The sequence below is a fragment of the Zonotrichia leucophrys genome, chromosome 18, assembly GCF_028769735.1.
Source record: "Zonotrichia leucophrys gambelii isolate GWCS_2022_RI chromosome 18, RI_Zleu_2.0, whole genome shotgun sequence".
In the NCBI taxonomy this organism is placed as follows: domain Eukaryota; kingdom Metazoa; phylum Chordata; class Aves; order Passeriformes; family Passerellidae; genus Zonotrichia; species Zonotrichia leucophrys.
The window spans coordinates 3,470,649-3,485,222 of NC_088187.1; the positions used below are offsets into that span (position 1 = coordinate 3,470,649).

Below are 14,574 nucleotides of genomic sequence, written 5' to 3' on the forward strand. Positions count from 1 at the left end.
GGTGTGTGTTATCTGTGGGCTGCTTATCTCAGAGCCTTTATCTCCCAAGGACTGCAGGAATGGGCTGCTTCAGCCCAACCATCCAGCACTGGGGTTTGCTCATTCCCAGAAATATTTGCTGCTTCCCCAGACCCCCAGAGCCCTGGGGATGCTTCCAAGGAAGATGTTCCTTCATTTATCTGCCTGGCCCTGAAAAAATTGCACGTTATCCACAAACCAGTATCCAGGATGACACCAGCAGGACCCTAAAGGGCTCCTGCACCCTAAAGGGGTGAAATTCCCCTGGCAGGAGAGGAACCCCAACCTGTGCACAGCTCATGGATGAACACAGGGAGCCCCTTCCCAAACTCTCCACTGCAATTGTGGCCATATCCATGATTGTGTCTCCTCCTCCACCTGCCCAAATGAAAACCCCTCACACTCAGGATTCAGCATCAGCTCCCCTCTATTTTCTGATCAATTCTGCCCTTAAGGATTTTTCTCCTTGTGTCCAGTACCTTGATTTTGGGATTTCTCCAACCCCAAGCTCATGCTCACATTCAGCTGCTGCCAGACCTTGGGGACCTCCATGTAAAAAGTAATTCAGAGCCTGATTTTGTAGGTGGGGAAACCAGAGATCTCAAAAACAAGCAGTGCAAGGCTTGTTTCCATAATGATAAATACAATAACTATATATATAATATAATAAAATAACTATAAATACAATATAATAAAATACAACACAATATAATAAAATAACTATAAATACAATATAATAAAATACAACACAATATAATACAATAACTATAAATACAATAATAATAAAAAAAAACTTTTACCAATTTCCATGCCAAAAGTGTAATTTACTAATAAAATTTGGTGAGTTATTGTAAAAAAAAAAAAAAAAGGCAAAGCAAAAAAACCACTTAAATCTACTTTCTAGAAGAACCCCTTCAGATATTCTCTCTCAAATTTGCCCTAAACCAGGACACCATGCCTGGAGCAACAGGAGTGGGATGGGAACTTCCCAGAGACCTCCCCCCTGTTAATGCCCACATCTCCTCACTTCTTTACAGCTCCTGATCTTGGGGAGCTTCCCTGAGCAGTCCTGCTTGATTACTACTCAATTTTTGTGTTTCTCTAATCCCTAAATGCCATTGGGGCTCCCAGGGGATGCAAATCCTTTATCCAGCTTGGTCACAAATGGCTGAACAACACAAGCAGCCCCAAACATTCAGCTTGGCCATATTCCACTTCCCTGGGTGGGAAACCCTCCCCATGGGCAAACAAACAAAGAAAACCTGGCTAGCTGGAAAGAAGCAGTAATGCTGCAGCTTATCAGCACCTTGGGTGACCATAAAAGTGCATGGAAAGAAAATTCAGCTGGCTGCTGCTTTGGGAGATTTTAGGAGAAAGGAAAAAAAAAAAAGAAAAAAAAAAGAGGGTGTAACATCCTGTTCCTTATGCTGGTGCAGAGCAGGAGCTGCTCATTACCTTTGTAAAGCTCCAATGATTTCAAGGACAATCAAGATTGTTTCCCTCACATGGTTTTCTGCCAAATCAAGTGAGATTTGGGGTTTAGAGTGGCCCAAAAGGAGCAGTTTAGTTGCCACCTCCTCAGCAAATAATAAGGGAGGAGGGAGGCAAGGAAGGTCCCCATCTCCCTGCCCACAGGGTGAGATTACAAAAAGGAGGCAGTGTGTGGGTTTGGAAACCTCTGGCTGGTTTTGGAGCTCAGGAACTTTCTCTGTAGATTGAAAACAAACTTCAGGAAACACCCAGAAAAGGGGAGGCTGGGTTTTCATGTGGACAGGGAAAACACCAGAGGAACAGGAGGTGACCTACTTACTGAGAGCCTCCATGAGTTCATATTAAAGAAAACATTTGTCTTTCATCTCTGTGCCCTGCATTGCCAGTGCTGTGACCCTGAGCTGGCAGGGTGAGAGCAGCTCTGCCCTGAGCAGGCTTTGGTGTTATCCCTGCCCAAAGGGAGGGAAAGCTGCTCTGGTGCCTTTGGTCACAGGGCTGGGGCATCTCCACATGCCCCAGGGGCATCTCTGGGCTGAGTGGGGCCAGGACATGCAGGAGGCAGTGCAGGAGGAGCAGGGCTGGTCCCAGGGCACTGCTGGTGCTCCCAGCTCCATCCCTCAGCCCAGGCCATGGATTTGCCCAGCTCCATTAGGAAATACTTCAGAAACAGTGGGAATAATTCAGGAGAGGAGCCAGGGCCTGGCTGCAGGAGGTGTCTAGGAAGGGCTAGCCAGTACTCATCACCTTCCCCAGCCCATTGTAAGGACGCCCCTGCAGTGCCAGGGCAGCCCTGAAACAGAGCTGGACCTGCAGAAGCAGACACAGAGGCAGAGCAGCATTGCTGAGCATCCATTTGGCAGAATACACCCACCAATCCTCAAAGCAGACCCCTCACAGCCCCCACAGTGGCATCCCCAGCCACCAGAACTGTGAGGAAGCCCTGCAGGGTGCAATGAGTGTATTTTGGGAGCCCTGTCTCCAAAGGAGCTTCCCCTGCCTCGCAGGAATGGCACCAGGATTAAAATTTGATTCTCTATGGCATTAGGCATAATCCTCCCGAGCTGGGGATTGCCACCCAGCACCTTCAGAGAGCCAGGCAGAAAGTGGGGCAGGGAAGGGAGAACTCCCCAAGGCCTCCTGCTGCCCCAGCTGTCCCCAGCCACCCCAGCCAGGACTCCTGGGGACACCCCAGCAGAGCAGAGACCCCTCCAGACACACATTCAGGCACCATCTGTTTCATTTGCTTAGCACTGCAGCAGTTGTCACCCCAATTAGTCAATTAATCATTTTCCAATCAACTAATTGGCTAATCAGTTAAACGTGGCCCTGGCTAAAGCCCCTGGAGATTGTCCTGGATGAGCAAGGAGCTTTTGGAGCAGCTGCATCACAAAGCTGCCCCATGGCAAACAGCCCAAGGGCATCTGGGCAAGGGGCAGGAGTTTCCTGGAGGAAGGAGAGCATCCCCAAGCACTCAGGGCTCCAGAGCTGTCCATAATCTCCCTGCAGAGCTCTGGCTTGCTTGGCACTCACCATCCTCATCCTCTGGCTCTCTCACCACCAGCTTCTCGTTTTCTGAGTCCACCTCTTCCTCCTGGGGGAGCGAGAAACAGAACAGCCATGAAGAGAAGGTGCTGTGCTGAATAACCCACGTTTGGTTGGGGCAGGGCTGGGGTGCAGAGCCTGGAGCTCCAGGGACATCCTGGCCACCCCTTCCCTGCCTCCTCCCAGGCACAGGACAAAGGAATGCTCACTAATGAGTGAGGTTCATTAGGCTGCTTCCCTCTCACTAGTCAGTCCCGGTCGTCTGGCTGTGAAATGCAAGTAATCAAGGAGATGTTAAGGTTTATCATCAAAGAGATATGAAGGTTTATAATCAAAAAGATACTGTTTATAATCAAAGAGATACTAAGGTTTTTAAGAAGAGCCTTGTGCCTGAGCACTTCCCTCCCAGCTGCACCCCTGCCACCCCTCCTGCCAAGAGCCACAGGGACTTCTGTGTGCCCCAGGCCAGGCTTGGACGGGCTGTGCTGGCAGGAGGAAAGGGTGGATCCCCAGCCAGAGCCACGGGCCAAGGAGCTGCTCTGGAGCACAGGGACATTCAGCAGCCATGGGGGTCAAAGGCAGCACTGGGAGGTTGTGCTGGGACCCCTCCAGGAGCCATCCACAGCTGGTGTCTGGAGCAGCAACAGCACATTTTGGGGGTTTTTTTAAAAGGTGAAGCAATTTTGGAAGTTTTGGGGCTCCCTTCTACAAGATACAACAAACTTCATCAAGCCCAGAACCTTGTCCTGTGCAGAATCTCCAAGCAGTGAGAGGGGGAGCACCCCAGCTCTGGAGATAAGACAAGGCACATGGCAGAGCCCCTGCATGAGGGATTTCCTCCTGCACAGCCCTGTGCTCCAGCTGCAAACCCCTGTGAGCCGAGCCCAGGGGGCACTGCTGTCACAGACATCTTTCATGAAAAATCCTTTCCTTAGGGTTTTTCCTCCTGAGAAGCTGAGAGGCCTCAGGAACAAAATGTAAACGTTGATTATCTGCTGCTGTGGAATGCAACAGGTGCATCTGGGATTGGTCTCATGTGGTTGTTTCTAATTAATGGCCAATCACAGTCAGCTGGCTCAGGCTCTCTGGGCCACAAACCTTTGTTATTCATTCCTTCTTTTTCTATTCTTAGCTAGCCTTCTGATGAAACCCTTTCTTCTATTCTTTTAGTATAGTTTTAATATAATATATATCATAAAATAATAAACCAAGCCTTCTGAAACATGGAGTCAGATCCTCATCTCTTCCCTCATCCTCAGACCCCTGTGAACACGGTCACAACCAGCACCCAGGGGTGTCTCCTGCAGCCTCCTGGCAAAAGGACAGAGCACCTGCAGAGAGGGGAGGCTGCCAAGCCCCTCACTGTCAAGGGAAAAGCTGTGGGGAAGGAGACGCAGGGGAAGGAGCAGGCAGAGCTGAGTGCTGGCTGTGCAGGGCAGAGCTGGGGAGGAGCTGCTGGAGCACAGCCCCAGCCCAGAGCTGGGTGAGTTTATCATGGGGCAGGAATGTGCATTATTCACAGCCCCTTGGCCTCCTCTGGCCACCCTGTTCCCCACAAGGAGATGCACCAGGACCCCCACCCGCGGCAGCCACGGCTATTTTGGGCCACACTTCCAAACATGGGCACTTCCCACTGGACACCCAGGCTGAGGATGGCTGGGGAGGCACCCAGAGGGAGGGCACAGGGAGGGCACAAGCCCAGGGCAGCAGTTCCCCATCACATCCATCTGCCCCTGTGAGCTGGGACATGCCCTGGGACACCCAACCCTCCAGGAGGGAGATTTCAGCCTCTTCCTCGCCTGGACATTGGGAACTGAGCGTTTAACAATGAGAGCAAGCAGGAAATTTGGGTGGCAAACCTCCAAGGAAGGGAAATAGATCTGCTCCAACACACTTTGACAGGAGCAGAGAGGGACAGGCAGGGGTGCCAGGCTGGCAGGCGACAGCAGCGTGCCAGGGCTGGCTGGGCACCCCTGCTCGTGCCAGCCAGGAGCTCCCTGCAGCACAGCTCTTCTCTGCTTCAATGGCTTGGAGGCAGATGCCAGAACCTCCCTTTCCCCTTCCTCCACATCCCTGTCCCTCTGTCCTCCTGGGGCTGCTCCCTCTCCAGCTGCCTCAGAGGGACCTCACTGACCCCCATCCCCAGGGCATCACAAACCTGCCCCTGGAGCACCATTTCTTTCTGTTTGAAATGGGCTGAGTCATTAAGAGGCCATGCAGCCTCACCAGGGAGAACAGCAGGGAAGCTTTGCCCCCCTCCCCATGGCCACTGCCACCCTGGGACAATGCCCCACCCTGCAGGGACACTGTGGGCTGTGCCACCCTCCCCAGGCTGGCTCTGCCTCCCACACACCTCTGCATGGCTGGAAAGTGCTTCGTGGCCCCGTGTGTCCTCTGCTTGTCCTGTGTGCCCGAGGCCGGATCCAGGGGAGGCACCCAGTGGTGGGATCTGGAAAAGGACAAAAGCTTTGAGCACAAACACCCCTGAGCCCTCCCTGTGCTCAGCCAACCAGCCCTGGCAGCTCCTGCACACATGGACAAATGCTGAAGGTGGCCCATGGCCCACTTTGCCCCATGCCTGTGCTGTGTGCCAAGCCAGGAATGGCTGCTGGAGCGGGGAACCCCAAAGACCTCCAGTGCCTGGTCCTGCAGCCAGGGCTGGAGCTCAGGATCTCTCCCTGTGGAGCTCTGGATCTCTCCCTGTGGAGCTCAGGATCTCTTCTCGTGGGAGCTCAGGATCTCTCCCTGTGGAGCTCAGGAGCTGCTCCCTGTGGAGTTCAGGATCTCTCCCTGTGGAGCTCAGGAGCTGCTCCCTGTGGAGCTCAGGATCTCTCCCTGTGGAGCTCAGGATCTCTCCCTGTGGAGCTCAGGATCTCTCCCTGTGGAGCTCAGGAGCTGCTCCCTGTGGAGCTCAGGATCTCTCCCTGTGGAGCTCAGGAGCTGCTCCCTGTGGAGCTCAGGATCTCTCCCTGTGGAGCTCAGGAGCTGCTCCCTGTGGAGCTCAGGAGCTGCTCCCTGTGGAGCTCAGGAGCTGCTCCCTGTGGCAGCCCCAGCCCGTGGGGTGGGCCCAGGGCAAGGAGGCCCCAGTGAGGGCTGGGCTGGCTGTGCCAGCTCCAGGCTGGGCTGTCCGTGTGTCCTGGCAGGGCTCAGGCAGCTGCCTGGGATGCTGATGCAGCAGAAGGGAGGAGGGGACATGTCTGGTTTGTTAATGCTCTGCCAGCTGCCTTCTCCATCACCCCCTGGAGACCTCCCCATCCCACCCTGCCCTCCTGGGCTGGGCTGCGCTTTCCCAGCCCCACAGTAGCTGTGGGTGGCCTGGACCCCCGTGCTCAGCCAACTTTCCCTGCCCAAAACCTTCAGCTGAAGGTTTCCCCGCTGTGCCTGGAGGGCTGTGGAGGAGGATTTGCGTGGGCAGGGAGCAGGGACACCGTGTCCCTTGGCCTTGCACAGAAATGCCAGCACAGGGCTGGAAATGCCAGCAGGGACAAAGCCCCACCTGGAGCCTGGCAGTGCCACAGCCCCTGGGAGCCAGGGAGAGGGGAGAGCCCTCTCTGCCTGGAGAAGCCCAAAATTCAGAATTTCACCCCTGAATCTCAGCCTTGCCATGGCCATTGGGTGCTGCTGTCCTGAAATACTGAAAACCCAGTCAGAGTAAATCCTGATCTTTACATAAAATACAGTAGAATAGCAGAACACTATGAAGTGACTTTGATTACAGTTTTTATAAGTATCAAAAAGTTCTCTGTAACTTTGCTGGCAAAAGACCTGAATTCACAGGCCAATATTATTCCTTCCAACTAAGACCTGATGTAGCATTATTGTAGTCACAAACAGTTCTTAAAAATTAAATCTCAACTTCCCAAACTATCCTAAAAGTCTAAAGGGTGCCTTCTCTTTTACCAGAATTTCTTCTCACTCCTGTCAATCCACAAATGAAGTGACTCTGTCCCAGAAACAACCCTGCACCAAAGCCTTTCCATGCTGAACACTTCTCCAAGGGGGAACCATTTCAGAGGGAAACCAGGTCCCATTTAGGAACCTTAACCTGCTGCACATGGACACCTGCTCCTTTGTGAATGACAGGATGAAAACCAGCACCTGCAAAGCAGGGAGGGGGAAGATGTTGGGACAGCACTGGGAGACATGGAGGACACCCTTGTTGCAGACATCTTTTCATGAAAATCCTTTCCTTAGGATTTTTCCTCCTGAGAAGCTGAGAAGCCTCAGGAACAAAATGTAAACAATGGTTATCTGCTGCTGTGGAATGCAACAGGTGCATCTGTGATTGGCCCATGTTGGATGTTTGTAATTAATGGCCAATCACAGTCAGCTGGCTCAGACTCTCTGTCCGAGCCACAGACCTTTGTCATTCATTCTTTTCTATTCTTAGCCAGCCTTCTGATGAGAACCTTTTCTTCTATTCTTTTAGTATAGTTTTAATGTAATATATGTCATAAAATAATAAATCAAGCCTTCTGAAACATGGAGTCAGATCCTCATCTCTTCCCTCATCCTCAGACCACTGTGAACACGGTCACAGACCATGGTACCCCAGGTGCTGCTCTGGTGGGAAGCACAGCCCAGGGAGAATGCAGGGAGAGTTTGGAGCAGCTGGGAGTGAGGAAGGAACAACTGGAGAAGAAAGGAGCAAAGTGTTCTGTCCAAGAGCCCACAAATCAGCATCTCTCCGGTGCCATGAAAACCTCCCCTCAGGGACAAAAAAAAAAACAAACAAAAAAAATAAAACAAAACCAAAAAACGGCGAGAAGCAGCACTGCAGGGAGCCGTGCACGTCATTATCCGGGAGCATCTGGAGGAGACTTGACACGGGCCGCCCCAGCAGCTGCTGCAGCAAACAAAGATCGCATTGCCGGGCCAGGGACGCGCTGGGCGGCAGCTGCAGGGCCCGGGGCCGTGCGGGGCCGGGAGCGCAACGGGAACGGGCCGGGATCACTCCGGGACAATCCGGATGCCGGGAACATCCGGGAATGCTCCGGAAATCCGGAAGCTCCTGGAGATGCACCGGAACGCTCCGGGAACGCTCGTGGGATACCCCGGGAACCCTCCCGGGAAAGCTCCGGGATCGCTCCGTGCCAGCTCCTGCCCACGGGCATCACCCAGCCAGCCCGGGCACAGCACAGTCCATGCCCTGGCACCTCTGAATCACACCTGGGCACCGCTCAGTGGGCTCAGGAAAGGCCAGGGTTAAAATGCAGCAAGTCATCCACCTTCAGTAACAAGGCAGCGATCCATCCGATCCATCTGCCTCAGCGGCTCCCGGCTGCAGAGCCAAGCATTTCATTTGCTGGATGATCACAAACGTGCTGCTGCCCTTCAGCTCCATGGCCACGACACCCGCGCGTGGAGCTGGCTCTGGAGCAAAGCAGGGCAAGGACAAAGCTTCAGGGACATCCTGGACACAGCCAACACTGAGCATGGACAGCCTGGGTCTCCCTGGGGAGGGTGGCTCAGATAGAGGAGCTTGGCATCCTGACCCCCTCAAGGCTCTGCCCGCACTGAACCCTCTCCCAGCCTGTGGGAGGTGGGAGCCAGGCTTCCCACTGCAGCATCATCTGGTTTTCAGCTCATTTCTGGCCATTTCCTCCCCACTTGCTCCATCCCTGCTGCAAACCTGGGCTTCTTTCTCAGAAAGGACAAGAGGACACTTTGGGGGTGGTGTGTTCCTCACCCTTTCTTCAGGGACAGCCCTGGCCCTTATGGGCAGGCTGGGGACAAATAAGTGCCCTGCTCCAGCTTCAGGAAAAGGGAAGATCCCAGGCTGCAAAGCAAGAGGAGAAAATTATCTTGGATTAAACTCCTGGGTCCTGTGTGTTGCCATTTATGGCTGCACTTTCTGCTCCAAGCCTGATGCAAGACATTGCAAGAGGGAAAGAAAGCAGACAGGAGAGAGCCAGCCAGAAGAGAAAAGCCAGGAGAAAAGGGGAAGGAAGAAACCTTTAAAAAAAGACTAAATAATAATAATGTTGGTCAGAGTTTAGCAGAGCAAAGCAGCTGCTGTGTCAGCAGCTCCCCTTCACCCACCACTGGGGCTCTCCATCCTCTCTCTGCCCAGAGGAGCAGCTGCAGACCAAGAGCAGTTCTCCAGCCCTGCTGATGGTCCTGCCAGCTCTGGGGTGCTGGAGAGGATGTCCCTCGTGTGGAGATGGAGTTTTGCAGGTCTGAGCCCCCCAGAGCGTGGGAGCATCTGCTCCTGCCACTGCTACGGGCAAGGACAAGGCACAGAGTGGGCAGAGCATTTCTGAAGCTCTGGGACCACCCAGCCCTTAATGAGGAGCAGGCAGTGCCAGGAGAGCTCTGGTGTGTCCCACAGCAGGGTGAGGAGCCCAGCTGAGCACACCCATCCCTGCAGGCACCACCAAACCCAGCTCCTTCCCTTTTTGCTACAGCAAACACCCGCACAAGGATGTCCCTGCTGAGCTGCATGGCATCCCTGGCAGCAGGCAAAGCCGGCCCTCACCTGGAAACTTCACAAAAAGTGAACTTCAGGAGGCAAAGAGTCCTCCAGCAACCCTGGCACAGCTCCAGGGCTTCACCCAGCCCACAAGGACCTGTGGGACCCCAAACTTCTGGACCCATGTAGGGCACACACCACACACCCCAATGCCCCTCTGTTCCTCACCACGGCCTAGCAGAGCCCCATGGTGGGATTCAGGGTGGGCAGGACACGTGCACAGGTCCCTGGGGGTGACACACGTCCTGTGTCACTTCCCAGTTCCCATTCTCTGCAGGAGATGAGGCATTGTGCCTGGCACAGGCAGCTCTGTGAGAGCTGGGCAGGCAGGGATCGGGGTGGGGAGCCCTGCATTCCCTGGCAGTGCTGCTGCCAGGGCTGTGACGGGAGTGGCACATCCCCACATCCCTCCCCAGTGCCCTGTGGGACACTGGAGCTCCTGTCCCAGCCCTCTGGCAGCGCAGACACAGCCTGAACAGCTGCCAATTACAGCCAGACTTAATTAGACACCCTCTCCCCTGCAGCACAGGGAGGGCGGGCAGGAGGCATCAGAGGGGGAAATGATGACTTTGTAAATGTGAGCAGGGCTCCTGGTGGGAGCTGGGGGGTTTGGGCTGCCTGCTGTGTCCAGAGGCACCGGGAGCCCCCAGGGAGGCCCAGCCTGGGGCGGGAGGCACGGGGAAAATGCACCAGGAGCTTGGCAGAGGAGGCAGATGAAGCCTTTGTGCCTCTGCTGTGCAGGTGACAGCCCCAGACAGGGTTTGTGTGTCCCCTCTCCCCTCTGTCACACACTCACCCCTGCTCTGTTTGAAGCTGTCGGCTCAGCTGCAATTAACCCTTGGCAAACCAGCCAGGCTGGCACTGCCCACTCACCCTCCCCATCTCCTGCACATTTTGGCCAGGATGGCATCTTGGAGATGGCTCTGCTCCAACACTGACAACCCTGCCCGGTCCCTGCCACCTGTCACTTCAGGACAGGATGGCTCATTAGGGAGTTGAAGTTTCTGACCGTTTCTCACAAGAACCACGCTCCACAGCCCCAGATTCGCCGCTGTTCCCACCCAGCTCCCACCCAGCAGCTTTTCATTACGGGATTGCTTTGACAGCACTGCCTCATCCATTAACGAGCTGGGGATGGGGATGAGAACAGACAATGACAGACTAATTAAGGGGTTTTTTTCAGCGATGGGAGCCAGCAGAGACAAGGGGAAACACTACCAGCAGTTCAGGGAAACAAGGACTCCTGGGCTCCTTTCCCTGCTCTGCCACTGGGTCATTCTGTAGCCCTGAGCATGAGGCTACAATGAACTGGTCACTGCAGAGAGGGGCAGGGAACCTTCAATTTTAGTGATTTACCAGGAGATGGAAGCAGGAGGGAGGCTGAGACACTTAGCTGCCCCAGCAGATCCCAGTTTGCACAGGCAGGGAGCAAGGGAAAGAGGAGGCAGCGGGATCCAGCCCGTCATTAACACACCGAGGCCGCTCTCCCTGCGCGGCTTCATCCATCAGCACTTTGCTCGAGTGGTTAATGGCTGCGGGCAAGGCGAGCCAGCCTGGCACACTGCGTGCTGAGCAAACAGGGGGGAAGGAAAATAGGGAAAGAAAATAAATAAGGAGAGAAAATAAATAAGGAAAGAAAATAAATAAGGAGAGAAAGCTCTCTGAGCGCCTGCTGATGTATTGAGAAGCCCTGAGCCTGCAGGAGCCAGCAGGCAGACAGGGTCTGGGAGCCTCTGCTGAGTCACATCAGGGGACTGCAGCCCTCACCGAGCCAAGACAGGCTGGAAAGGGAACGATTCCATCAGCAAAGCACTCCCTGCTCTGCTCACCTGTATCCCTCACCTTTCTTCAGGGACAGCCCTGGCCCTTATGGTAGGCTGGGACAAATAAGTGTCTGCTCCAGCTTCAGGAAAAGGGAAGATCCAGGCTGCAAAGCAAGAGGAGAAATTATCTTGGCCCAGGGCCCGTCCCATCCCTGTCTGTAACATCTCCTGGGCTTGGGTCTGGGTGGTGCTGGAGGAGGGGGAGGATGAAGCAGCTTTGAGGATGTTCACAGGGAGCCGAACCAGGGAATCAGGGAGATCCTGCAGAGCTGTGGATGGTCTGTCCCACTCTGCCCACAGCAGCAACCCTTGGATCAGCAGGCTGGGCACTGCCACACGTGTGTGGTGCCTGCTGCAAGGGCACGTAGTCCCTCACAGTCCCTCAGCCAGCTGTGCCACAGCGCTGGCAGCTGTGGGATCATGTGCTGGCCACGGCTCCCAAACACACACTCAGCATTGCTCCCCCTCCCACAGCACCCACAGCACACAGGCCTGCTCCCTGACCCTCCCAAAGGGATGCTCCTCAGGGTGAGCAGCATCCTTGTCCTGCCCTGCCCACACAGTGAGGAACAATTCCCAGGAGGGAAAGCTGGGCAGGACCCTGTGCTGTTCCTTCAGCTCCTGGGCTGAAGTCAGTGAGGAGCCCAGCCAGGCTTCTGGAGGACACAGAACTCCCCGTTTCTTGAGTAAGAACTCATTCCAGGCACACAAAACCCTGGTACTGCACCTGTGCTGAGTGGGGACAAAGGAGCTGAGCCCTTCTCTGAAGGCAACAAGCATTGCAGCAGTGCCTGTTCAAAGAAATCAGGGCTGAAGAGCAGCCAGAGGGGAGGAAAACATTCCCAACATGTTTTCCCAACATCAGAGGAACCTGTGGGCTCTGGCAGCCCTGGATCTGTCCGTCTGTCCCAATGCACCTCACCAGAGAGCAGCTCCAGCCAAGTTGCCAACTTTGGTGCTGAGCTGGCCCAGCCAGGACCCAGCTGGCCAAGGGTGGCCCAGGAGCTCTCCAGAGATCCTGGTACTCACAGGCACTGATGAATCACACGAGAGAAACAGATGTGGTTTCCAGGATGCTGTACAAGGCACGGGGCTGCTCTAGAGCTGTATCCAAGGGCAAGGGGCACTGGGAAGGGGACAGGGACAGCTCTGAGGCTCAAAAACCACCAAGGGAGGTGCGAGGAGCACAGGGAGGCAGAGGCACATCCCAGCCCCAGCAGGTGCCCCGCGGGTGTCACAGAGCATCGCAGCACAGAGCAGGGTGTGCGAGCCCCAGGACCTGCCCAAGGCTATCCGGTGAGTCACTGGAGATGCTTTCCAAGGCGAGGGCTGAGTGTGCGCTGCCCGGCAGCCTGGAAACAGTTGCTGAGGATTACAAATGCTGCTAATAATAGCCAGGAGGCGACTGGGCCCCAGCCCCGTGCCCCGGCCCAAGCACGCTGCCGGCACACGGCGACTCTCCCGCATTCCCAGCGCTCCCTTCCCGCCCCGTGCACAAGGAGCCACACGGCAGAAAGCCACCAGGACAGGGAGTTCGGGTGCCTCAGGTTGTCACCGAGTCCCATCCAGGCTGGGCAAGAGCAGAACAAGATCTTCCCGTGGACACTGGGCCGCTCTTTTATTTTTAAACAAGATCCGATGGAGGAGGAGGATTTAGCGAGCGTTTATTGGCATCACTGCCGCCCCCAGCCCCGCCAGGGGTCAGAGCCTGGGGCCAGCACCCTGGGGGGCTGAGGAGTGGGGCGGTCCCTTCCCTGGGGCGGGCAGGGACAGCGCACGGAGCCCGGGGACAGTTTGTGTAACCCACAGAAAAGGGATGCGGACGGGAAGAATAAACACAAGCACATCCCCCAGCACCTGGACAAGCTCTTGGAGAAAGGAAAAGACTCCCGGGGGTTAGATGTGCACACAGGAGAGGCTCACACTGACACACGCTTCCTTTCCCTTAAATCTTCACTTTCTTGATTATTTTTAGGAGAATTTTTTGGCGGGCCGGGGAGGGAAGGAGGCAGAAACACCCCCCAAACCGCTGCCTCCCCGGGGACAATGAGCTTGTTCCCACCCGAAGACAAAACACGGGCTTTGCCGGGACTTCTCTTATTTTAGGGGAAAACCCGGAGCGCTGCTCCCTCCCCGCCAGCCGGGGGGACAGAGGGATGGGGAAGGGACACCACGGGGGCACTGGGGGGACCGGCCTTACCTTGCTCTCCGCATCCTCCCGGTGTCCGGGCTGCCGGGGCTCCTCCGGGGGCTGCCGGGGCTCCTCGGGCGGCTCCTTGGGCTGCTGCCGGGGCTCCGGGGGCGGCTGTGGGGGCTGCTCGGGGGTTTGCCGGGGCTGCTCCGGGGGCTGCCCGGGGATGCTCTCGGCCGCCGCGGGGCTGGGCTCGGCCGCGGGGCCCGGCTCCGCCGCCGCCTCCCGCTGCTCGGTGACCGCTTCCTTCCCCTCGCCGCCCACTCCGACCTCCTCCACCGGCACCCGGCTCCCCTCGTCCTCCGGCCCCGCTGCCGCCGCTTCGCCGCCGGGGCCGCCCTCCCGAGCCGGCTCCGCCGCGGGCCCCCGGGGCCGCTCCGCCGCCCGCTCGCCGCCGCCTCCCCGCAGCCTCAGGAAGACGGAGGCGAGGACGAGGGCCAGCACGGTGAAGAGCAGCGGCACGGCCAGGTACGAGTCCACGGGCAGCTCCATCCTGCGCCGCCGCCGGAGCCCGCCCGAGCCGAGTGCGCGGCCGCGGGGGGTGCGCGGGCAGCGCTCGGCCGGCGGCGGGGCTGGGCCGGCTCTCGGCCGGCTTTACCGGCGTCATCGCCGGCCCTGCCCACCCCCGGCCCCCCCGGCACCGGGCCCGGCACCCACCGCCCCCTCCGAGCCCGCAGCGCAGCCCGGCCCCGCTCCCCGCCCGCGGCCACCGCAGCCAGGGTGGGATTTGGGAAGGGGCGACCAGAGAGGAAGGCTCGGGATGCTCTGCTTGATGCGAGTCCGGCTTGGGACAAGGGGATCTTTCATTAGACACTGCTTTACATCCACAAAGTCATTCCCAAACTAGAATCATTTACATTGGAAAAGACTTCTAGGATGATAACCCCTGTCAGTGGATAAATTGTTCCTAATACCCAATCTAAACCTCCCCTGGCGCAACTTGAGGACATTTCCTCTTGTCCTGTCACTCGTTAACGGATCCCATTCGAACAACGGGAAGGTTTCTGTCTCCCGGGATGTTCCCTGCGCAGGCACCC

The 14,574-nt window shown here is 56.3% G+C and overlaps 1 protein-coding gene across 5 annotated transcripts in view; it reads right to left on the minus strand.

Annotated features, from left to right (window-relative positions):
* MXRA7 (matrix remodeling associated 7) overlaps positions 1-14,125 on the minus strand; it is a 30,391-nt gene extending 16,266 nt beyond the window's left edge. For 2 of the 5 annotated variants that reach the window (XR_010442296.1, XM_064728328.1), the window contains exons 1-3: positions 13,547-14,125; positions 5,405-5,500; positions 3,040-3,100 (exon numbers count right to left, since the gene is read on the minus strand). Coding sequence is in view for 4 of the 5 variants with exons in the window: in XM_064728328.1 (XP_064584398.1) it covers positions 3,040-3,100; positions 5,405-5,500; positions 13,547-14,029 (640 nt within the window). In the remaining variant the exon portion in view is untranslated. The remainder of the gene's footprint in view (positions 1-3,039; positions 3,101-5,404; positions 5,501-13,546) is intronic. The other 3 variants (XM_064728327.1, XM_064728330.1, XM_064728329.1) reach the window with 2 other exon arrangements.
* Positions 14,126-14,574: the final 449 nt, after the last annotated feature.